The sequence below is a fragment of the Cucurbita pepo genome, chromosome LG03 (genome assembly GCF_002806865.2).
Source record: "Cucurbita pepo subsp. pepo cultivar mu-cu-16 chromosome LG03, ASM280686v2, whole genome shotgun sequence".
Lineage (NCBI taxonomy): Eukaryota > Viridiplantae > Streptophyta > Magnoliopsida > Cucurbitales > Cucurbitaceae > Cucurbita > Cucurbita pepo.
This window is the reverse complement of record NC_036640.1, coordinates 13285597-13307835: the sequence shown is the minus strand read 5'-3', so window position 1 is coordinate 13307835 and position 22239 is coordinate 13285597. Positions and strand designations below refer to the sequence as shown.

General features: G+C 34.9%; 4 protein-coding genes and 3 non-coding genes across 13 annotated transcripts; 4 read left to right on the top strand and 3 right to left on the bottom strand.

Moving 5' to 3' along the window:
• The first annotated feature begins 1758 nt into the window (after nucleotides 1-1758).
• Nucleotides 1759-3038, top strand: LOC111791353 (hevamine-A-like). The gene has a single exon (XM_023672647.1). It carries the CDS (start codon nucleotides 1899-1901, stop codon nucleotides 2952-2954), a length of 1056 nt encoding a protein of 351 aa, XP_023528415.1. The 5' UTR covers nucleotides 1759-1898; the 3' UTR covers nucleotides 2955-3038.
• An 816-nt stretch (nucleotides 3039-3854) lies between these two features.
• On the top strand, nucleotides 3855-8953 carry LOC111790240 (basic endochitinase-like). Of its 4 annotated transcripts, XM_023671098.1 has the most exons (6): nucleotides 3855-4053; nucleotides 4300-4384; nucleotides 5081-5161; nucleotides 5637-5719; nucleotides 7467-8167; nucleotides 8423-8953. In XM_023671098.1, the coding sequence occupies exons 5-6, from the start codon at nucleotides 7689-7691 to the stop codon at nucleotides 8871-8873; spliced, it is 930 nt and encodes a 309-aa protein (XP_023526866.1). In that variant the 5' UTR covers nucleotides 3855-4053; nucleotides 4300-4384; nucleotides 5081-5161; nucleotides 5637-5719; nucleotides 7467-7688; the 3' UTR covers nucleotides 8874-8953. The 4 variants fall into 4 exon arrangements, with proteins under 4 accessions (XP_023526866.1, XP_023526865.1, XP_023526868.1 ...); XM_023671097.1 differs by having other exon boundaries at nucleotides 4300-5161; XM_023671100.1 differs by lacking the exons at nucleotides 3855-4053; nucleotides 4300-4384; nucleotides 5081-5161 and adding an exon at nucleotides 5437-5552.
• A 2034-nt stretch (nucleotides 8954-10987) lies between these two features.
• Nucleotides 10988-15067, top strand: LOC111790241 (protein ABIL1). 2 transcript variants are annotated; one of them, XM_023671101.1, is made up of 9 exons: nucleotides 10988-11354; nucleotides 12136-12218; nucleotides 12554-12704; nucleotides 12783-12882; nucleotides 13005-13097; nucleotides 13296-13380; nucleotides 13487-13539; nucleotides 13656-13762; nucleotides 14241-15067. In XM_023671101.1, exons 1-9 carry the CDS (start codon nucleotides 11262-11264, stop codon nucleotides 14397-14399), a joined length of 924 nt encoding a protein of 307 aa, XP_023526869.1. In that variant the 5' UTR covers nucleotides 10988-11261; the 3' UTR covers nucleotides 14400-15067. The 2 variants fall into 2 exon arrangements, with proteins under 2 accessions (XP_023526869.1, XP_023526870.1); XM_023671102.1 differs by lacking the exon at nucleotides 10988-11354 and adding an exon at nucleotides 11364-11950.
• Nucleotides 15068-15794: 727 nt separating this feature from the next.
• On the top strand, nucleotides 15795-21162 carry LOC111790239 (U11/U12 small nuclear ribonucleoprotein 59 kDa protein). 3 transcript variants are annotated; one of them, XM_023671093.1, is made up of 9 exons: nucleotides 15795-16223; nucleotides 16311-16467; nucleotides 16580-16925; nucleotides 17013-17096; nucleotides 17753-17818; nucleotides 17920-17992; nucleotides 19405-19793; nucleotides 20435-20475; nucleotides 20761-20916. In XM_023671093.1, exons 2-9 carry the CDS (start codon nucleotides 16313-16315, stop codon nucleotides 20837-20839), a joined length of 1233 nt encoding a protein of 410 aa, XP_023526861.1. In that variant the 5' UTR covers nucleotides 15795-16223; nucleotides 16311-16312; the 3' UTR covers nucleotides 20840-20916. The 3 variants fall into 3 exon arrangements, with proteins under 3 accessions (XP_023526861.1, XP_023526862.1, XP_023526863.1); XM_023671094.1 differs by having other exon boundaries at nucleotides 15798-16467; nucleotides 20761-21162; XM_023671095.1 differs by having other exon boundaries at nucleotides 16069-16467; nucleotides 16595-16925.
• A 219-nt stretch (nucleotides 21163-21381) lies between these two features.
• Nucleotides 21382-21453, bottom strand: TRNAH-GUG. The gene has a single exon. It is a non-coding gene; the product is annotated as a tRNA-His (tRNA).
• Nucleotides 21454-21664: 211 nt separating this feature from the next.
• Nucleotides 21665-21736, bottom strand: TRNAH-GUG. Its single transcript has one exon. It is a non-coding gene; the product is annotated as a tRNA-His (tRNA).
• Nucleotides 21737-21819: 83 nt separating this feature from the next.
• TRNAH-GUG lies at nucleotides 21820-21891 on the bottom strand. The gene has a single exon. It is a non-coding gene; the product is annotated as a tRNA-His (tRNA).
• Between the last annotated feature and the right edge of the window lie 348 nt (nucleotides 21892-22239).

Below are 22239 nucleotides of genomic sequence, written 5' to 3'. Positions count from 1 at the left end.
TTTATTTTATATATTTTAAAACATTTATTTTGTCGCAATTTTTAATTTTATACATTATTAAAATTTTATATTAATTTATATTAATTTAAAAAATAATAATAATAATTCTTCTCGATGGATATAGATATATAAGATGATAATATGATAATTAATATTTTATTCATTAATTTATGTTAGAACTTACACTCAATTGTCGTTTATAAAATTTACAGAGAAAATAAAACAAGTTACCAATTTAAATGGCCAATAATATTTTGACTTTTTATGGTAACCTTATTAAATTGATAAATTTTCTTATTTGTAGAATGTCTAATACTTATGAACAGACATTTTCTTTAATCATTTAAGTAGTTATGTGTTTGGATAATTGGTGATTATATTTTTATACTTTTTTTATTATTATTATTATTATTATTATTATTATTATTATTAATTAGATGTTTGTATTTAGATTGAAAATCCAAATTGGGGTGTAATTACATATGAATACTAACCTTATATGGTATTATGTTCAACAAACTCGGATGCTTAAGACTAATGTTGATGTGATTTTTAATTACTAAAAAAAGAAGACATAGAGAGTTGGATTACTTCTACATAATTTAGTGATATGTGAGATTTTTCATTTAACGTTTTTTTATCTTCTCTTCTCTTCGAGGATTTTAATTTAGAATTTTTATGAGACTTATATTAAAAGAATTTTATTAATCTCTATTATGTTTAAAAAATTAAATGAAATACAATACTATAAAGAAAAATTAAATGTTTTGAATATAATTGACTTGTTTATTAAATTTGGATCATAAAAATGGCTAAAGGGGTTGTTCCTTTAGTCGCTATCTCCCCTGGTTGATGCCTTCCATTTTCCAAATAAAGTAGGAGGGAGTAGCCGTTCAAGGCGCGAAGGGTCGACAGTGCACAACACATCATAATTTATTATTATTTTTAATTCGCATGGCCCCCTTCAAAATAATAATAAACCTAATTAATGTATAAAATTTTGAGTTTAATTTATATTTGGTTTTACGATCTCTTCAATTTTGATTTTGTTCTCGTGATTTAATATTTTATATTTGTACTCCAGCCTTTACTATAACTATTTTTTTTTTTACTTTAATTTCAATTAATTAAAATAAAATAATTGTGATGAGATTTTAAATTTTAGTTTTATTGACATGATAAATTAATGTAATTGTTTTAATAATTTTTAAGCAATTATTAGATGTTAATACTAATGATTGAATAAGAATATATTGTAATATTTGAAATATAGAGAATATTTAAAAATAAAAGGCAAAAATGTAACATTTTGATATCGAAGGATTTAAAATAAATAAAAGTCAAGTTATATATATCTATCTATATATTAACGTTTTAACTTATAAGTTAGTTCCGACCATATATCCCTAATGTATTTATTATTTTTTTTTTTTTTTAAGTTAAGTGATCTTATGGATGGTAATGTATAAAATTATATAGACAATTTAAAGTTTTTTCACGAACCTCTTTTATGAGGATACAAATGTCACAAGCCAACAAAGAATTTGTTATTCCATCTCTGATCTCGAAGTGTGTATATATATATCGATAAAATATATCTATTTAAATTCAACTTAAAAAAAAAATGTTAAATTTTATTATCAAAAATAAAAAATTCATAATCAAATTAAGATTATTGGGTACATATGGCCAACTCATTAATGATAATATTAAAAAATTAAAGATATTTCATTTTATGATAAAAAAAAAATCACTAAACTCAGTTATTTATATATAACAAACTTGAAATTCACACGAGGATTGGACAAAAGGTAATTTAATGTCCAAAATTACCAATTCAACTCTAGAACTCCCCGTTGACCAGTCAATGTCGGAAGGAGTCCTAAGCATGTAAAGAAATGAACGAAACAGAGCAGATGGCATCCTTGTTCTTCCCTCAGATGGCATCCTTCCAATTCCACGCTCTTCTTCTATTTCTCCTTTGTTTCTCACTCATCGCCGTCTCCACCGCCACCGGCCTCCGTGGTCTGGAGGTCGGAGTTGATTTGGACCTAAACAGCCTTCTCGACGCCTGCAACTCTGCCAATTACCAGACCATCAACATAGGTTTCCTCGTTTCACTTGGCAACGCCCAAACTCCCGAGATCAATTTAACCGCCTACTGCAATCCAACCACCGGCGACGGCTGCACTAAATTCAGCCAACAAATCAAGTCTTGTCAAGCCTTGGGCATCAAAATTATGCTCTCCATCGGCGGCGGAGACGGTAAATACAATCTGAACAATTTCACCGAGGCCACGAACTTCTCCACCTACCTATGGGGCAATTTCCTCGGCGGCCAATCAAATTCCCGTCCATTGAACGACGCCGTATTCGACGGCGTCGACATTACCAACGATAGAAGCTCCTGGGACAATTGGAGCAAACTCGGCGAAGAGCTGGGGAAATTATACGAAAAACAGGGGAGGAAATTTTACTTGTCCGCCGCTCCGCAATGTTCGTCTCTGGATTCGAGTGCTCATTCGATTCCACAACCAGGGATTTTCGACTATATTTCAGTCCAATTCTACGGGGATAATCTGGTTTGCCAGTACCTCAATGACCGGCTGGATGGGTTCTGGAAAAGTTGGAACATGTGGAAGACATTTCGTGCAGGCAAGGTGTTTGTGAAAATGCTAGCGGCTCCAATGGCGGAAGGGGTGGGATATATACGCCCCGATGTGTTCAGAACTGAAGTCTTGCCGGAGCTTCAACAGAGTTCGAACTTTGGCGGCGTGATTTTGTCATCTGAAGATCTTAAAGAAGGGTATAGTTCAGAGATTAACCCAAAAGTGTGTGGATCAGTTGGGGCGGAGTCGCAATCGGCGAATGAAATGGCGGTGTTTCCGATGGGCAATGGCTATGGTGGTCAACGAGGGTTTAGAAGTTGCAGAGGATCTTGCGTGATTATCTAGAAACTAGAAAAAGTCTTATACCAATCGGCAAATTAAATAGGCTTTCGTAAAAAATAATTCATCTCTAAACTTTACCTGTAACTATTTAAATTTTACCGCATAACGAAATAATGTAAATAATCTCATCCATTTACATAATTGTTAATTCTTTTTTTACTTTCCATTTATTTTTTCGCGGGAGTTGGGTTCACTTGTTTTTCTCCAACTTTATATATATTAAAAATATTCATTTAAAAAAAAATTAATGGACAATTAACCTAGTAATAAATTAAATAATATTTTATAAATAAAAATATAACCCGAAGATATAATTTCTAAAAACTCAAATATCAACACTACAATATTATTTTTTTCACTGTACATATAAATAAGTGAGGCGTTTCGACCTCGTTTAGTTAACAAAGAATTCAAGAAGAAGAAATCAATAAATTATTATCGTCGAGGCTTCCTCCCTATGCCTCTTTTGGCCTCGAGCTGCTAGTACAATCCACTTTTGAGTAGAGGTTGATAGTACATTCTCAGGTGATCCTGTCAGCCATTGCGTCCACTTTAAGAAGAGTTTTATCGTATAGTCCCGGGCGATCTAATTAGCCCCCATATTACATAGTATAAGGTGAACTGCCTCCTTCGAATTTACCGTGGATCGTTGTGTTCCTTGTGTAATGTACAATTTCAACCTAATTTATATTAGCAAACCTACATGATTACCAATTACATTATTTATGATATGATTTTCGGCTTTTATGCTATTTTGTTTATTCTCAATAATAAAAATGATATACTCTAAAGTTAATTTGTAATTTTTAAAAGTTTAAAAATAAATATAAATTTCAAAATTAAGAAATTCATTAAATTAACCTTAAATGTCAAACCCGCGCGATTTCAGGCATTTTCGTTTTCACTTTCGGTACTTTCCCTCCAGGCCTGGCTCTCTCTTTGCCCGATTCTCTCTCGATTTCTTTGATCGTTCGTTCCTTTCGGCAGAGGATGGACTTCCGTTTTCGCTGAAGACCGAACCACCGATGATCGATTGTTCAAGATATGGTTCCCTTTCCTTTGATGGCCAAACGAACAACAAAAGCGGATATGATTGATTATTGTGAGTTATAGATCACCTCCCTTTCTTTTCCCTTATTCATTCTCTCCGCGGCGGCTTCATGAATTCGGCAATCTGTGTTTTTCAATGACGGACGGTGCTTTTTTTGCCACTGCGAATCGCTGGAATCACACTGCGTTCTTCTAGTCATCGACAATGCTAATTTTCTTTCTTCAATGGCGGATGGTGTTTTTGTTATTTTCTTGCTAATTATCTCTCTTGACATCGACAATGCTGTTTTGTTCTTAGATTTCAACGATCTATGTTCGCTGTACTATCAAGCGTGTTTGATGCCCTCGAGATTGCTAGGAAGCGGGACATGCTCATCGTTTGGGTCCGTTTCTTTCTCTTTTCTTCTTTAACATTTTTTTTTTCCTTGGAATTAAAATCGCTGTTAACATACCTAAGAGGTTTCAACAATATCAAGAACGCAAGTAGCTTCTGGTTATAGACAGATGAAGTTTTTCGAATTGCAAGAGATTATTCCCGTTCTTCTCAGATGCTTGTCAAATTACTCTGATGTGAAAATGGAACTCGAGAGCCCTGTTTGGTAGTTGAGAAAATATTTGATTTAATGAAATGTGATGTGATAAGATATGAAAGTTAAAAATAGAAACAACCTAAAATTTCAACAATCTTACGCAGGAAATCGAACTAAATGAGGGGGGAATTAGAAAATATTGTTATTTGTGATCTCTTTTCTGTTTTTACCTGATTGTTGACGCTGCTTAGTAACAAGTCCGTGCGCAATTTGAATTTGATATTGATGTTATTTCTTAGCCCATTAGCTTATCACTTTTGTGCAATTCTTAGTCATTAGAAGCGTTTGTTGCAAGATACTATGTTATTGTTTGTTTTGCTATACATGAACATATAGAATGCAACTCCATTTCTAAAGCTATTGAAAATAAAATGTGCACAATTTGATATTGATAGAAGATCCACGATCCCTGACATGTTTAAACAACTCAAATTCTTTGCCTAATCCGATTCATTTCGAGACCTGTTATCTCTGGTTTTCAATTTTCAGTTCCCATTTCTTGTGAAAATGAGTGAAATTCTTCGCATCCAACGAGGCCAATGTGGGGAACCAGATCGGTGCCAAGTTCTGGTGAGTTGTTTGTGCTGACTATGTTATCGACCCCATCGATTAATGCATACTACAATGAGGTCAGTTGCGGGAGACAGAATCCATAAATTTATTGAATGAACTCTTTCAATACCTGAGTTCTACTGATTGCAATTCACTCGGCCTGTTTAATCCTTGGAAGAGTTTAAGTTTTCCCTCTCACATTTTCAGTATTTCCCTCCGCTTTCTTTTACCGTTCCTTTTCTCTCTGAATGCCCAAAATGACGAATAATCCATTCCCGTTCTTCGANCCCCCCCCCCCCCCCTTTTTCCTTTCATCCGTTCGTCTAACGGGGCTTCTTCAACATTGTTCCGCATTCTTCATTTTCCGGCGGCATCTTGAACGCTTCTTACGGCGGCCGAGGCTTGAACGGTTAACGTTGTTTTTGGATTTTTGCCTTCCTTTCTTTCAGTAGTTATGGAATCTGATAATCTCATCATTATTTCACTTTTTTAGAAACAAGAAAGTAGAATATGGCCTTTCCGGCCATAGGATTTTACGGTAACCCCTTCTTTCCAGCCACGGCTCTCCGGTGAACGGTACGCACTTTTTTTTTCCCTCTCTAGAAATATTATTGACATACTGATATTTTGAAGAACTTTAAGGTATTATTTTGTAACAATATAAATACTAGTTATGATTAAAGGATTTAGGGTTAGAAGCAAAGTTATTATTTTTATAAAGAAAATATGCTAATTATAATAGGATTAGGATTTGAGAAATAAAGTTTGTATTTATGTTAGTATTAGGAAATAAGACATAGGATTAATAGATTTTATTTTATTTTATTATTATTTTTTTTTTTGTTAATCAATAGTAAATTTACCATTCTAAATTATCTATTTTATAAAAAAGGTAGGATATAAATTTTCTAGTTATGTTAGTATAGAAAAATAAGATATAGGAGGAGGAAAAGGAAAGAAGAATGAACAAGGGAAAAAATAAGATATAGGTTTAACCAGTTTTATTATTATTTTTATTTATTTACTTTTTTTTTTGTGTTAATATATGGTCAAAATATTGTACAAATTATTTCTTTTTTAATGAAAATATTGTGTTTATAGTAAGGTAAAAGAATGTACATTTATGTTAGCACTAGGAATTGGGATAAACGTTTAATGTGGAATTTTACTTTTGTTAGTCAATAAAAAAATGGGGAGGAATAATGAAGGGGAGAAAAGGGAAATGAAGAGTAAAAAGGAAGGAGAAAGGGGCAAATGAAGAGGAGGAAGGATAAAAGAGTAAGGAGGGGAGAAATGACCAAAAGTAAATGGTCAAAAAACATTATTTTATACAAAAATATTTTAGTTATATAAATATTAGTATTTGAGGTATAGGTTTATGTTAATATTAGTAAAGAAGATATGGGTTTAACATGGTTAATATTAGTATTTGAGGTACAAGGTTCTCTAGATTATTTATTTTTTTTAAAGAAAGCAATATTGTATTTATAATAAGGTTTGTTGTACCTTTAGTAAGCATTAGGAACTTAGATAAACATGAATGTAGATTCTTATTTTTGTTAGTTATTAGTTTAAAAAATGATTTAAATAATTTATTTAATAACAAATATTTGATTTCTACTTGGATATAAGTTTTTTTTTTTTTTTCGTTAGGTAAGAATAGAAAATAAAATATACATATTTTTATGTATAAAAGGAGATATAGGAGGAGGAATAAGGGGAAAAAAGATGATGCTTATTATTGTTGAAATTTTTTGCCCAAACCAACATTAGTGGCCCATCATTTGGATAAGGGTATTTATATTCGTATTAGAAAATAACATAGATATGTTTTCCCATCTGTATTAGGCCTTAAGTGTAGAGGTTTTTATTATTAAGCTTGATATCAATATTTTCAAATCAGAGAATAGAAGCTTCCATATCATATTCACTTTGTAAGCCTATATCGTTGACTATCATATATGGAGTGGAGGGAGCTGTAGGATATAATTTCAATTTAAAAGAAAAAGAAAAGCAAAATCAATATGATATGTTTCTCTAGAAATGGAATATTGTTATGAGTTGACTGAAATGTCAGCTAAATCAATGGTTTGGATTCTTTTATTTTTTTAATCTTTCAGTTATCTTTTAGGACTAACAATTAAGAGATCAATGACTAAAATCTAGGATTAACACGCAGCACTTCAACCTAACAACTAAACGTTGACTTCTTAGACAATTAACAATATAGGCTTTTCATGTCATTTCACATTTTCTCTACAATTTTCAATCCCACTTTTCTTTTTTCCTTTTAATCTTTTAATTCTTTTTTTATTTTCCATAGATAATTGTCAACCTGTTTGACCGGCACTAATGCAGCAGAAGCCCACCGTTTACCTTTTGGACTTTTCCGAGTTGACTCTGAAATCCATATAATAATAATAGAAAATGTATGTTTTAATTGACCGTGAAAACCTACCGTGACAATCAAATTCTGTCCATAAATACCGAATCAACCACTAACTAATTCTCACATCAAGCCTTAGATATTTCTAACATTTCCAATATGGAAATTCATTTTTCTTCTTCATTTGCCTGCTCTCTTCTCATAATTCTCGTCTTCCTGGGCTGTTATTCTGAAGCAACTGCTGGCCGTGGCGGCATTGGCGGCGGAATTGCGACCTATTGGGGCCAGAACATAAGAGAGGGGCGGCTGACCGCCGCCTGTGCCACGGGGAAGTTTAAAGTCGTCAATATAGGGTTCCTCTCCACGTTTGGCAACGGTCAGCTGCCGCAAGTAAACCTAACGCGCCACTGCAGCCCCATCTGCAACGGCTGCTGGAATGTGAGTGCTGGTATCGTCAACTGCCATAACGACGGCGTTAAAGTCATGCTATCCATCGGCGGCCCTCATGGAAACTACTCCCTCTCCTCTGGCGCCGAGGCTCTAGACCTGGCCGACTACATATGGAATAACTTCCTCCACGGCCACTCCACTTCACTACGGCCATTCGGTTATGCACCATTGGACGGCGTGGATTTCAGGTGTGTTGAACTTTCGTAGATTTCTATTGAAAACCCTCGCTTGTTTTTTTTTCCGCAAAGCTTTTACATTTAATTAAAATTCCAAATTAAAGATAATAGAGTATTTCCAGTTGAAAATATTATTGGTTAATAAATATAATTAAAATTCTAAAATGTTAAAAAAAAAAAAAAAAAAAAATGCTTAGAAAATATTTTTAACCAACAATTTATTTTATTCTCTCCAATTATATAGCCCATTTAATTTTGTAATATCAGGATTGAGCGCGGGGAATTCTCTCCCTACTACACTCTACTTGCTCGGAGGCTACACGACTACGGCCGGCAATGGGGTCGGAAAGTATACCTTACGGCGGCTCCAGGGTGCCGCTTTCCCGACAATTACTTAACCAAATCGCTTTACACCGGACTTTTCGACTATGTTTGGATTAGATTTTTCAACGACAGACAATGCCAGTACAATTCCGGCGATCCATCTGGGTTCCGGAGGTCGTGGATGCAGTGGATACATTCAATTCCGGCAAGAAAATTTTACGTGGGAATTCCGGCGTCTGAAGAAGCCGGCGATGGGTACGTGACGCCGGCGGTGCTGATAAGGGACGTGCTACCATTTGTTAAAAGATCCGCTAGCTACGGCGGCGTTATGCTTTTCGACTTGTCGAATGATGTTCAAACGAACTATAGCTCTTTAATCAGCGGTAGGGTTTGAAATCTCAAGATATTGTTGTTCTCTTTTAGTTTGGTTAGAGCATTAAAAGTTGATTAATGAATAAGTTAAATTGATTGGCATTTACTTCTTGTTTAACAGTTGTTAATGAGTACAAGTTAATTAACGATTTAAATTTGGTTTAACTAAAGATAATTAATTTAAACCATTAATTTTTTTATCCAACAATTATCGTTGATTGAATTTATACAAGTTGCTTGATTTCAATTGTTATTAACTAATATAATTAGTATAAATCAAGTAATTAAATTCATGTAAATTATAGTTTTATTTTTTAATAATTGATGGTTCCAATTTCTTAGGTTCATGCTCGAATTCTAAAGTGAAAAAAAAACTATTATTATTTTGGGAAAGAAAAAGCATTGAATGAAGGAGAAGACCATACATTTAATGACTTTTATAAATTATGAGTGTGACAATACGCCTTGTAGGGCAGAAAAATTGGAAGTTCATGAATTACCATAACAGAAAAAAAAAAAAACTATCTTCTAGATTTTTTAAAAAATGATTTTTAAAAATAATATACTTATTGGAAGTCAAAATTATATTAAAAAAAAAACCCAATTAATACTCTAAATATTATTAAAAATAATATTATAGACAAATAAGTTAATAAATTATAATCTTCTATTTCAAATATTGTATTAAATTATTACGATATTTGAGGTGTGATAGATAAAAAAAAACATATTTTACTTTTTTAATTTTTTTTTAATTTTTTTTTTTTAGAAATTCGATTCTAGTGACCTTAATTCTCTAAAGTGACAAATAGAATGTGAACGTAACAAGAATCTTTTATCGAGATAAATATGGAAAACACATCCCCACCTACCCATTATATCACAACGCTACTAAACAAGTCTATGACTATGACAAATATATCGAGTAATTTACGAAATTGACTTAGAAATCAACCAATATAAAGTTTTTTTTTCTTCTTATTTTGATACGATTTAATACGTTTAATTATCGTTACAATTTTCTTCTTCGAGTAATATAAGTTCACATTAAATAATTTTTTTTAAGAAATTAAAAATGATCGAATATTGTAATTTCGAGTATATTAGATTATTGAACGTTAATTTATTTTAATATAATTAAAGTAAAATATGATTAAAAAGGTATATATATATATTTGTTTATATTGAAAAGGTAGCTTGTATAAAATGATTATATGATATTTATTTGCAAAGTTTATTCTTTTCCTGAAATAAAATTATAAACAAATGAAAACAGAAATGTATGGCGAAAAGAATTGTTTGATTATTAGGCATCAGGGTCATATCCATTGTACTATGATTGCTTTAAAACTTATAAGCTCATTATTCCCAATCCAAATCATTACCCTCTTTACCTTCAAAACACAAACTTCTTCCACATTTCATATAATTCTTCATTATTATTTTTATGCATAAACTCTATTCCATTTCAATAAATTAATGTCAAAAATGGTACAAATTAATTATAACACATTTTGTCCCGTCGAGCTAATGACTATGTTTTGATGAAAAAACTTTTTTTCCTAGTCCAACACGGGAGGTGAGGTATTTGAATCATAGATCTAGGTTTTCAAACGTGTTCCCACGGATAACAAATATTGTTTGCTTTGACATGTTATGCATCGCTCATGTTTTTCAAACGCATTTACAAGGGAGAGGTTTTCACACCCTTTCAAGGAAGGTTATTCTAGTTTCATTTCCCTCTCCAACCACCTCCGTTGGAGATTTAACGTCCTCGCTCACACACCGTTTGGTGTCTGCTATGTAACAACCCATAACATACAATATCTACTAGTGATGAGTTTGAGGTGTTAGTTTAGCCCGCCGTCAGCCTCATAATTTTTACGCGTCGACTAGAGAGAGATTTCCATGTCTTTCTAGTAAATGTTTCGTTCCAATTAATCAAAATCATTAAAGATTATTTTTGAAAACTAAACCTGTAATTTAATTAAAAAAAATAAAATATAAAAATAAGAAAATAAATCCAGGCCTACCGTTTAAATAATAAAAATAAAAATGTTAAAACGTCACCGTTTTATTCTATTGCGATGGGGTACCAACTACCTGAATATATAAATAAATTCCCACCTCCACATTAAATAATTACGCGCCTCTGTTTCTCCTTTCTCTCTCCCACCGTCTCCGTGTCGTTTTAGCTTGCAATTAACTCCAAAAGAATCCCACTCCCCTTCCCGGCTTTGCTTCTCTCTCACTCACTTCGCGCTCTCTTCTCCCACCGAACGGCGAAGCCACTAAAGCCAAATTTCCTGTCTCTGTTTTGCAGCTACACCATCAGTTTCAGGGAACATTCCTTGATTTCTCTGGCCCTTCATTGCTTTCTTCTCTCTAATTCCTTGATTTCCATCAAGAAATGGAGTTGGATCAACTCAGACCGGACAATCCTGCCATGACTTTCGACGAGGCTTCCATGGAGCGGAGCAAGAGCTTTGTTAAAGCCTTGCAGGTTTCGTCCTCCATCTTCTTGCTCTTCTTCCTTGATTTGTGTTTCGGATCTGATTCTCTCTCTTTTTGAACTCTTTTCGCTTGCGTGTTTCGCTTGGGGACTTTTGTGGTTTCCTTTTGGTTACTTGTTCTTTTTTATTCTAGGAATTTTGATTTTCTGTTTTTTCTTGATTTGCTTTGTCTGGCTTTACTAGTTGTGGTTGGTTGACTTTTTCTGAATTTGGATGCTCTAATTGTTGAGGTGATTGATTTTTCCGGAACACAAGGCTGTGAGGATTTTTGAAGGATTTAGGAAATTCATTTGAATTTTAATCCGAGCAACGAGTTTTGGATTAATTTGTCTCGATGTTCCTACTTGGACGGAATGATTTTATTTCGAAGTGTTTAAACAGTGAAGTGCAGTCTAGATTTGTCGTGTTTAGGCATGATACGGCAGAATTTTTTTAGATGTTTGGCAACACTGCGCGGAAGGGGAATTTTGCTTCACGTGATAGTTTCCGGATGAGTCTGCGGTCCTCGTACTATATTCAGGAAAATCTGAGAGAAGAGCCATGTTTCTACCGAGATTGGCTGGAACATCTGATAATTTTGTAGAAAGTTAGTTCACTGTCAGGATGGTCTGGTTTTCGAGATAGAAGATTAACTTCTACTGTAGATCTTTGTTTTTCCTTGCTGAAATTTGTTGTCTTCATAGCTTTCCATTCTATTACTTGATTTTCTTAGTTTCATCTTTTATATAAATATGCGAATCACACTGTTTGGACCTTTATACTTACATTCAGGAATTGAAGAATTTGAGGCCTCAGCTGTACTCTGCTGCTGAATATTGTGAGAAAACCTATCTTCACAGTGAGCAGAAGCAAATGTAAGCTTTTCTGGTTCACTTCTTGACAGTAATTTCATGATGCAATTGTGGACATACTTCTGCTTGCCAATTAAACTTTTTAATCATTTACTAAGTTAATCTGTGATAGGATTTTTTTCTTCTTCTTTTATATTGGTATTTGGTATGAACGAGTTAACCTACATATAAGTAGGTCTGATCCATGCTTGAGGAATTTGGGGCAGGGAGCTTCCCTTTTCAACCACTAGTTAGATTGCTAGTTAAGAGGAATTGGCATATCATGTAATGAGAACATAGGAAGTATAATAGACCACAAAAGAAATAGGCATGTAACCAATGTCAAAAAATTGTCACAGGGTGGTGGACAACCTAAAGGACTATGCTGTTCGGGCCCTTGTTAATGCTGTCGATCACCTTGGTACAGTGGCTTACAAGTTGACAGAGCTTCTCGAGCAGCAAACATCAGATGTGTCAACCATGGAGCTTAAAGTCTCTTGTCTAAATCAGGTGCATATCTTGCTAATGTCTTATTGGGAAGTTAAGCTAATGATATCAAATGAAAAATGAAGTCTGTTTTTATTTTAGCAACTGGTTACATGTCAAACGTATACGAGCAAAGAAGGCCTCAGGCAGCAGCAGCTGCTGGCATTGATCCCAAGACATCATAAGCATTATATATTACCAAGTAAGAGTATCAGCCATCCGTCTGTTATCTCATCTAGCTATTATGGTACCAAGTGAATTTTAACTTCACCCTCTCTCTCTCCCCCCTGACCTTTTCCATCACATTTTGTTTACTCCAACTAGATTCTGTCAGCAAGAAGGTACATTTTAGTCCACATATACAAACCGATGCTAGGCAGCAACCCTTTCAAGCAAGAGGTCGTCTTCAGCCCTCAGGTATCTGGTTTATGGTTGACATATTTAGTTAATCTATTGTTCACATGAGTTCGTTACCCTGATTTATAAATTGCTGCTACTTTGTTCTTTTAGTTTATATTATCTTTATTTTTTAAATTTATAGGAACTATAGTTTCTGTTGTCAGTTTAACATTCTGCTAATGTCTTGGCGTGAGCAATTTTTCATTTCCGTTCTAGGCATTCCTGCATCGAAGACACTTTCATGGCATTTAGCCTCAGAGACAAAGTCAACAAGGAAAGGTGTTTCACATTCTTTAAACTGGTAAGTAGAGAATTTCTTGCATGATTTCAATTCTGTGTATTCCCCTTAATTGTTGATATTTTGTATCTGGCACTTTCTTATGACGTTATTTTTAATGCTTATGCAGTAATGAGGACCAAAAAATTGCAGAAAAAACTTCTGGAATTTTCCATCTTATAGGTATAATAGAACTGGTGCACTACCATGTTGAAAACTGGTGCATTTGTGTGATTGGATGCCTTTTTTTTTTTGTTGTCTTGAAATGATAATCCTTAATGTCAACCATGACCTTGTAGATAACGATGCTACCATCCGACCGAAATATCCAGCTGGTCACATTCAGCCGTCGAATGGATTTCCTGCTTCAAGTGCAATTTTGCAAACGCTAGGTGGTACACACAGGGTAGGTTAAAATTGATTAGAGTACAGGCACTCCCAATTTTCTTCTGGTCTCATGCATGATAATTAGGAGCGATAAGCCTTTCTACAGGGTGTCGTTGGATTGTTTTCTTCAGGCTTTCCATCGTTTTGTGATGATCCATTTATTCATCTCTGTAATGGAATAGTTGTTTTAGGTCCATTTTGTTTAGATAACTTAACGTGAAATCACTTTTTATACCATTGCTTGATAAAATAAGAACAGTTCCTGTCTTATGTGGTTATCACATTTGCATATTTTGTTTAGCATGCGTAGGGACATGTATTCTTGTGGATACCATTGGTTGCTTGAGATGACGAATGCTGGTCTTCTAATAGGCCGTGATTTCAGGAATTTTTATCCTTTCTTATTCCTGACTGCATTAATTGCTTTCCTCTAGTTCCTTTCTATCTGTCTTGATGTTTGTAGAAAAATGTCAAATCTCACAGCCTATCTTTTACAGGAAGCGTTCGAGGGTTCCAAGCATTTGACAGCATTCAGGTCATTTGATGCTCCAAATCGACAAGAAAGAGTACACGTTCCTGCTCGCAGCAAAAGTGTGCTATCCGCTTTCTTTGTAAAACAGAAAACGCCAAAACTGAAGGCAGGTTCGGTCTCGTGAATTCTTCTTCGACAAAAATTACCAGCAATAACCTCAACTGTCATGGCGCAAATTCTACGTGTATTGTATCTTCCTCCGATCTCTGTCCATTTTATTCTCTTTTATGTGCATAAAAGTAATAAGGATTTAGGGAAGATGGTAGTCAACGGTGTCTATCCGTCAATTCCTGCTTGATAGCATAATTGATAGGTTTGGTTCTTTGGACGGTTCATTTTCTGAATTGGTATTTTGTGGCTAATTGATTGGTTACCTTCACAACCCTGGTCTCATCGTGGCGATGAAGTCCAATGGTCTTTAGAGAAACAATTATGTAATGATTATATGGAAGATTTTCATTCTACAGTAGAAAATCTGGTCACCATGGAATGGAATAAAAAACTACAGGTCAAGAATTAGAAGACTTACCTAGAAACTTGACAACTTTCTTAGGATATTTGATTTGTAGTTTGGGTTGAGTTGGTTTGTGTTCGTGATAGGATCAATAAACCTATAGCATGAAACATGTGTGTGCAAACATGGTTTACCGATCACGAGCTTGAGTCTCACAATCGTGCTTGCATATTTTTATATTTCAGAAGAAAAGAAGGGTAGGGAGCAATTGAATCCAAAATTGGCATCACATGATTGTAATTTTATATTTACAATGAAAAATTAGTATCTTTCTTCTATGCACACGGGATTTGGACTTCTATTATGTTGATTATTTATTCCTATTTTCCATGTGGTTTCCTTTGCTATAAGAGATTTGATTTATATTATTTATTATTGCGTGAGATTCAAAATAATTTTGAGATAAGCTTGCGTATGAGTATGATTTCTCAACTTTTTTAGGCATGCCAATTTGTCATTCCTTATAATTAGGTTTATTTATAGGGGTTTCCACAACCTATCTTTATCCTCGGAATTTTGTGTGGATTTATCCCCCATGATTAGGAGGGGAATCTTATGTCAATGTGAATTTTATTAATAATTAATGTTTAAATTGTTTTTTTTTTTAAATTCTTTTTAAAGAATATTTGGAACAATATGATTGAGACTTAAACGCACCAGGCTGTTAGTAACGATGGAATGATGCTTTCAAGTGGATGGATTCTTGAATTCTTCTTTTGTTTGAGTTCACGACCTTTTAAGTTTAAATTATTGTCTTTATAAATTTATTTAAATTTTTGCAAGTCACTTTAATCAAGCTTAAAACTTAGTGATGGTGAAAAGGATTTGTGATGTAACGTAATAAGAGTAATAATCAAGCTTAAAACTTAGTTATGGTGAAAAGGATATGTGACTTAACGTAATAAGAGTAATAATCAAGCTTAAAACTTAGTTATGATGAAAAGGATCTGTGAGGTGAATTTTACTAGAATTTTGAGTAAAAACTGACCCCTGAATAAGATAAGGATTAAAATCTTATTTAAAATGGTAGACGACTCCTAATTAACCTTGCAATATAATCATCCAACTCAATTCGGAAATAAAAACCCTGAGTCTATCGAAAGTCCTCTAAATCATGAAAAGAGACGTTTGACTTTGGGTTAATTGTTAACAATAAGGGTAAAACCGTAACTTCACATGGAATCTCAAAACAAAGCCCAAGCCCACTAAAGAACAAAGCTCAAGCCCACTAAAGAATAAAGCCCAAGTATATGGACCGCGGTGTTAATTTATAAGCCCAATTCATACATATTTTTTTAGGTAATCCGTATAATTTCTGACCATTATCCTTTGTTTGTTTTTTTTCCCTCGTCCTTTCGCGAGGCTTTAACATATATAGTTACGAGCTGAAGGCCGAAGCTTCGCAAGTTGCAGAGAAAATTCGAAAGAGCATCGGTTTACTTCCTTCTTCACATAACTTGTCCTAATCTGGTTGACAGGTTTTTTCTTAATTTGTTTTTCATTGACTATTGCCTCCAGCAGCAATGAATCCAGTTCCGCATCAGTTTGCGGCTCAACCTCCGAGGTTCCTGATGCCGCCACCGAATCAGCCGCCGTCTTGTTCATCTTTCTGGGACAATCTGAATGTGCGCGATCGTTTAAGGGATTTGCAAGATAGTCTTGATCTCGCCAAGTCAATGTATGTGTTTGTTCGTAGTTTTTGGAATACTTCGTCCCAATTGATGTCCTTTTTTTTTTCCTGCTATTGTATTGTAGTTCTCAAATACGCTCGTCCTAAATTGTCATTGAAGTATAAATATTGATAGGCAGAAAGAGCTTGAAGTGTTGACGATAATCAAAGAGGGCAAATCATCCGAGCAGAGTGCAGATAATCTGCCTTATGATTCTTCTATTGGTGAATTTTCTGATTACTTGGAAGATAAAAGGATTAGTTTGGAGTTGCAAGAATCGCGTTCAGTCGAAGTTGCGGCTGCTTTGATGAAAAGGTTAAGAGAGCAGCTTCATCCATTGAGGATCGATACTGATGAATCGAGTCTCCGGGAAGCAGTTAAGTTATCTACTAAATTATCGAAGGCCAAGAGAAACAAGCAGTGGAGAAAGAGAAAGAGGAAGCGCATTGCTGAATCACTTGCAAAGGTAGTATTTAGGCAATTTTTATCCAAAATTATCTTACATATTTACCCTAATCTTACTTCTTTTGAGCCTTTTATTGTGAAATCTTAGGAACGTGAAAGTTTTGACCAAGTTGATCGGGAGGCTGATGAATGGAGGGCCAGGGAGATTGCCAAGGACATTGCAAAACGTAAGGTGCTGGAATATCCACTGATGTTTGTTTCTATTCTCTCACTCAACACTGAGATTTTTTGTTTTGGCTTCTTTTTTAGGTTGGATAAGCGAGTTCCTTTGTAATCTGAATTTTATTCTAGACATATAGAAACATTCAGGGTATTATTTATTCATTCATTTATGTTCATTTATAACAATAGGCATTGGTAGATAGTTTTGTTACTAGATGAAGAAGCATTATGCTTTTTTCTATTTCAAATTCAGAATGAGTGGCCACAAGGATATCAAAGTACAATACAGAATGGAGTGTCTATAAATATGTTGATCCAACTCATTTATGGGCCTATTTGATCATAACCCCTATGTATTTTTGTTCCGTATTTGTTTTAAATATTGAAACTAGCTCTGCTTTTAATTGCTGTCAGCCCTCATGTTCATATTAATTCTATATTCTTCTCATCCCATGAACATTTAGGTTATTTGCCTCCGATATTAATATATCAACAGCTGTTAACATTTTTCAAAGTTTTTTTTTTCTCATGCTTTGACTTGATTACTATGGTGCATTTGATTGTCTTGCGACTAGAAAACATTGGCATAATGCATTGACAGAATAGTTTTAATTGTTGACGAGCAATAAATTCATTCATACAATAAAATTGGTGAATGGGTTTTAGGTGGAGAAGATGAAAGAAATTGCAAGAATTAAAGCAAAAGAGGAGAAAAAGAAGCTAGATTCTGAGGTGAGAATCAATCGAGATAATTACCAGTTCTATTAAAATGTTCTTGCTGCCTTCTTTTCCTTCCTCTTATGAACTTCTTGCTAATTTTGTATACCATGTAGCTTGAACTAGCACTCATAGTGGAAAAGTTGCAAGAATTGCGCTCCATCAGGATCCAAAAATTGAAGAAACAAGGTTCAACCTCTTTCGTGTTCTTCCTTTATAACTACATTGTTATATATCCTTCTTGACGTGCAGATGTTTTGTTTTGCTGTTTTAGCAGTATGCTATCTAGCTAGTGAAATGTACTTAGATTCTTGAATGGCTGAACTCGCTATCTTGTGATTTCATTGAAGATTGAATAAGTGATGAGAGAGAGTATGGAAGCTGAAGTCAAGAAAAAGGATTTAGGTGGTACTCCCTTCTAGGATTGTCAAAGTTGAAACTAAATCATTTAGAATTTCCTTTGATGAAAAAAATATGGAGGGAGAGTGAAGATTGAGGAATGAGAGTGATTTTTAGCTTTGATTCCTTATCCAATTGGGTTATCAACATTTTGGACTAAGAAGATCCTACAAAGTCTCTTGAAAATCCTATAAATAACATATTTTTCAAGCTAACAAGGTGTGATCTTATACTATTTTGATGAAGAAAACAATCAATAGAAGAGTGTGCTAGAGATTTGTTAGATTGATTCATTTTAAGGTAACTCTAGTCTTTTTATTCCTGAAGGGGAGGTAGCATGGTTCAATTAAAGATGAGGTTAGGAATCAAACTTTCAGCCTCAAGGAAAGGTCGCGGTGTCTTAACTGTTGAGTTAGTCTTGCGTTGTCAAGAAAAGATGTTTTTTGATAGTGTTAGCAGGAATCACTTGAAGAGTAACGTGAAAGGGTGGAAGGCGTCAGGAGGGGAGGACGAAAATTTTTGGAGGAGGCTGTTAAGTGAAAGGAAAATGTAAAGAAGTTATCTACCGCTGAGTGAAAAAACATAATTGAGATTACTTTCCACAATGATTGGTTGGTCATTTTAGAAGCCTTGTTATGGAGGGTGGATTGATCTAAGACGTCTACCAGAGTTATTGTATAACTACGAAACCTTGAAGAAATTTAGGAACAGTTATGGAGGTTTCCTCCTTCGCGCTACAGAAACAATTAATTTACTTGACTATATAGAAGCATGTATATTCCAGCTGAGGTGGTTATTGAAGTGGGACTCTCTTAAGGATAGGAATGATGTTGTAAATGGGAAGTTACGTGGAGGAGAAGGGTATGTTTGGTTTTCTTAGATGATATGTAGTGTACTTCGAGATTTAAGCTTTAGTTTGTTCTTTGGAACAATTTTTTTTCCCAACTTTTCAATATGTCGATGCAAATAATTTTTTTTATTACAAAAAAAAAAAGAAAAAAGATTGCTGATGTGAGTTCTCATTACCTTCTGTATTATAAAATGGCCCTTTATGTGGAGATATGAGTACTTTGAAAAGTAGTATTTTGCATCTCTGTATACAACCGTGTATATACTTTTGAATCCTCTGAGCAAAGAGAATTTTGACACTTGAGTTTGGTTATAGCCTAATGATCGTAGTGGCTGGCAATATATTTGTCCAGGTCATTTCCTTCCTGAGGAGGATGATAAGTTTCTCGAGAAGGTTCGAGCTGCAGTTGAGGAAGAGGAACGCCAAGCCCTAGCTGCAGCGGATACGGATGCTGCGAAGGATGCCATTGCTACTGCAGAAGTGTCTAGGAAGACTATTCCGAGTTATAACCCTGAATCAAGGGATCCAGATAGTGCTACAGAGAGGTCTGAAGAAAGAAATGATCAAAGAGCTGCGAGTGTAGATGATAAGGTCTCCAACACTAGCACTAATAAAGAGCCTGGGAAACAGTTTGGAGAAGTACAAGGTTTTGGAAGAGCTTATGACTATGCGGCCAACTTACCGATGGAATTCTATCATTATTATTATGGAAGTAACACCGATATGGGCACGTTAATTGAGGTAATTGTAGTAATATTTCTGCGCTTTTCACTTATTGCAGAATCTTGTGGCATAGCTCATGAAATGCATGCAGTTGGTGCATATTTTGATGTTTTGTCTAAGGGTGAGTTTGGGAGTCGGTGTTTCTCATTGTTTCTTCCCGAGCATTTTTCAGAAGAAAGGTATAGTTTGATCAGTTTTTGGGAAACATAGATTTCTTTAGTCGTACAAATATGCCGAAAATAATGGTATCAGAGCCAGGCACCGGGCGGTGTGCCAGCGACGACGCTGACCTCCAAAGGAGTGGATTGTGAGATGCCACATCGGTCGGACAGGGGAACAAAGCATTCCTTATAAGATTGTAGAAACCTCAAGCGGACAATATTTACTAGCGGCGGGATTAGACTATTACAATAGCTTTATTAACAAATTTGTGGTATGATATGAGTAAATTTAACCTTCTACATACTAAACATAGGCTTGAAGCTAACTCAAAAGTACAAAATTCTGATNGCCCCCCCCCCCCCCGCATTCATCACCATCGACATACAGAAAATCTGATAACTGTGTTGTTCTAGTCAAGAGTTATTGTGATACTGAAGAACATTCCCTTGCGTCAGTCTCCAAAGGAACCAATAACACCCTTACCTCTTTGTGTGCAGGTAAGAAGATCATGGGATGCATTTATAAGGCCTGGAGGAAGGTAAGATCCGATTCTTACTCTAGTTTTGATAAGTTACCATTCGAAAATCAGTGATCTGATGGAAGTAATTAACACCTCGCTCTTGATTTTGAACTTCCATGAATACATCACAGATTTATAACAAACACCACCATTCTAACTAGTAATTTACACCTCGCTGTAATAGCTACTCGAGTGTGCTAGTTCTATAAACCTCATATCTCTACAGTTTCTTATAGTGTATTTATATTGCCCGGAGAGGTGGGAGAGTTTGTTAATTGAATGCCCCTACGAAATTTTGTGCAGCCGAATACCAGGACATTGGGTTCAACCACCACCACCAGCCGATGAAATATGGGCAGCATATTTGGTTCGACCAAAATAAAACCATGCAAACATATGTTCTGAAATGGTTTCCCGAAAGATGTTGCTACTGATCGGTATGGGTCGCAAGTGCGTATCAAATGAAAATTATTTAGGGAGGCTGCTACAATGTGACTAGTAGTTTTGAACCGTTGGATGTATGAGTGAGAAAGAGTGAGAAACTCGGAAGTATCTTCATTTTTTATCTTGTGGTTACTGGAGTAGTGCAGATTTCAAAATTTACATCAATCACATTGTGTGAATATTTTTTTCAAGCATCTGTACGTTGTTCTATGATTATGTGTAGCAACGATTCAAAGGAAACATCCTCATTTGTTTATGCCATTCTCCTCCCATGCTGCAGAATATGACTAATTAAAATGGAAAATTTTTATTCAAAAAGTTAAGGTAGCTGTTAGGATTCGATCCCATGCCTCCACTTCAACAATGTGAATTTCTCACCACTAAACTATGGAGACTTTTGAATTAATTTAATAGCAGTTTTGAATATCATTTATGAGACAAAATTAAGGTTAAAAAATATTTAAAAAGGTTAAAAGATTTTGTGGCTGCTGGGATTCGAGCCCAGGTCTCCACGGCCACAACGTGGAATTCTCACCACTAAACTACAGCCACTTTTTTAATATTTAATAGCATTATTACTTCGTGATGCAAAATTAAGGTTAAAAAATATTAAAAAGGTTAAAAGATTTTGTGGCGGCTGGGATTCGAGCCCAGGTCTCCAAGACCCTGGAATTCTCACCACTAAACTACAGCCACTTTTTTAATATTTAATAGCATTATTATTTGTCACGCAAAATTAAGGTTAAAAAATATTAAAATATTTTGTGGCTGCTGGGATTCGAGCCCAGGTCTCCACGGCCACAACGTGGAATTCTTACCACTAAACTACAGCCACTTTGTCTTTATTTGTTAGCATTTTTTAAATATGACCTTGTACAGAAAATTAAGTTTCAAAAGAATTAAAAAGGTTAAAAGATTTGTGGCTGCTGGGATTCGAGCCCAGGTCTCCACGGCCACAACGTGGAATTCTTACCACTAAACTACAGCCACCTGGTTATTAAATTTCAGCAATTACTTCCAACGCAAAGTGGCCTTTCATTCCCTTGTTCCGTCGTGGCGCGCCCCACACAATTACCACCCAGCTCAAGGGGACTAGAAAACGCCTTTCGGTTTACCCCCGGCCCTTGCTGCCTTCCTTAACAAGCCTTGAGCCTCCTTTGTGCTGCCTTCCTCATAGAAGCCACTAGGTTGACCCCTCAGGCCGAATTCTATGGTCGAGAAAGCTATCATAAAAAATTGGCCATGAGAGACCCTTTTAACATTGCAAAAGAAAAGGCCTGTTGATAGAGATTTGCAGGGAGGCAATATTAGTTATCAGGATTTGTTACCTGCAATACA

Bases quoted from the DNA above. Each gene is read 5' to 3' on its own strand.
- LOC111791353 (XM_023672647.1), top strand. From the start codon at position 1,899: ATGAACGAAACAGAGCAGATGGCATCCTTGTTCTTCCCTCAGATGGCA.
- LOC111790240 (XM_023671098.1), top strand. From the start codon at position 7,689: ATGGAAATTCATTTTTCTTCTTCATTTGCCTGCTCTCTTCTCATAATT. The intron at 8,168-8,422 runs GTGTGTTGAACT...TTGTAATATCAG, and splicing joins TTGGACGGCGTGGATTTCAG to GATTGAGCGCGGGGAATTCT.
- LOC111790239 (XM_023671094.1), top strand. From the start codon at position 16,313: ATGAATCCAGTTCCGCATCAGTTTGCGGCTCAACCTCCGAGGTTCCTG. The intron at 17,819-17,919 runs GTGAGAATCAAT...TATACCATGTAG, and splicing joins AAAAGAAGCTAGATTCTGAG to CTTGAACTAGCACTCATAGT. The intron at 19,794-20,434 runs GTAATTGTAGTA...CTTTGTGTGCAG, and splicing joins ATATGGGCACGTTAATTGAG to GTAAGAAGATCATGGGATGC.
- LOC111790241 (XM_023671101.1), top strand. From the start codon at position 11,262: ATGGAGTTGGATCAACTCAGACCGGACAATCCTGCCATGACTTTCGAC. The intron at 12,883-13,004 runs GTAAGAGTATCA...TACTCCAACTAG, and splicing joins TAAGCATTATATATTACCAA to ATTCTGTCAGCAAGAAGGTA. The intron at 13,098-13,295 runs GTATCTGGTTTA...TTTCCGTTCTAG, and splicing joins AGGTCGTCTTCAGCCCTCAG to GCATTCCTGCATCGAAGACA.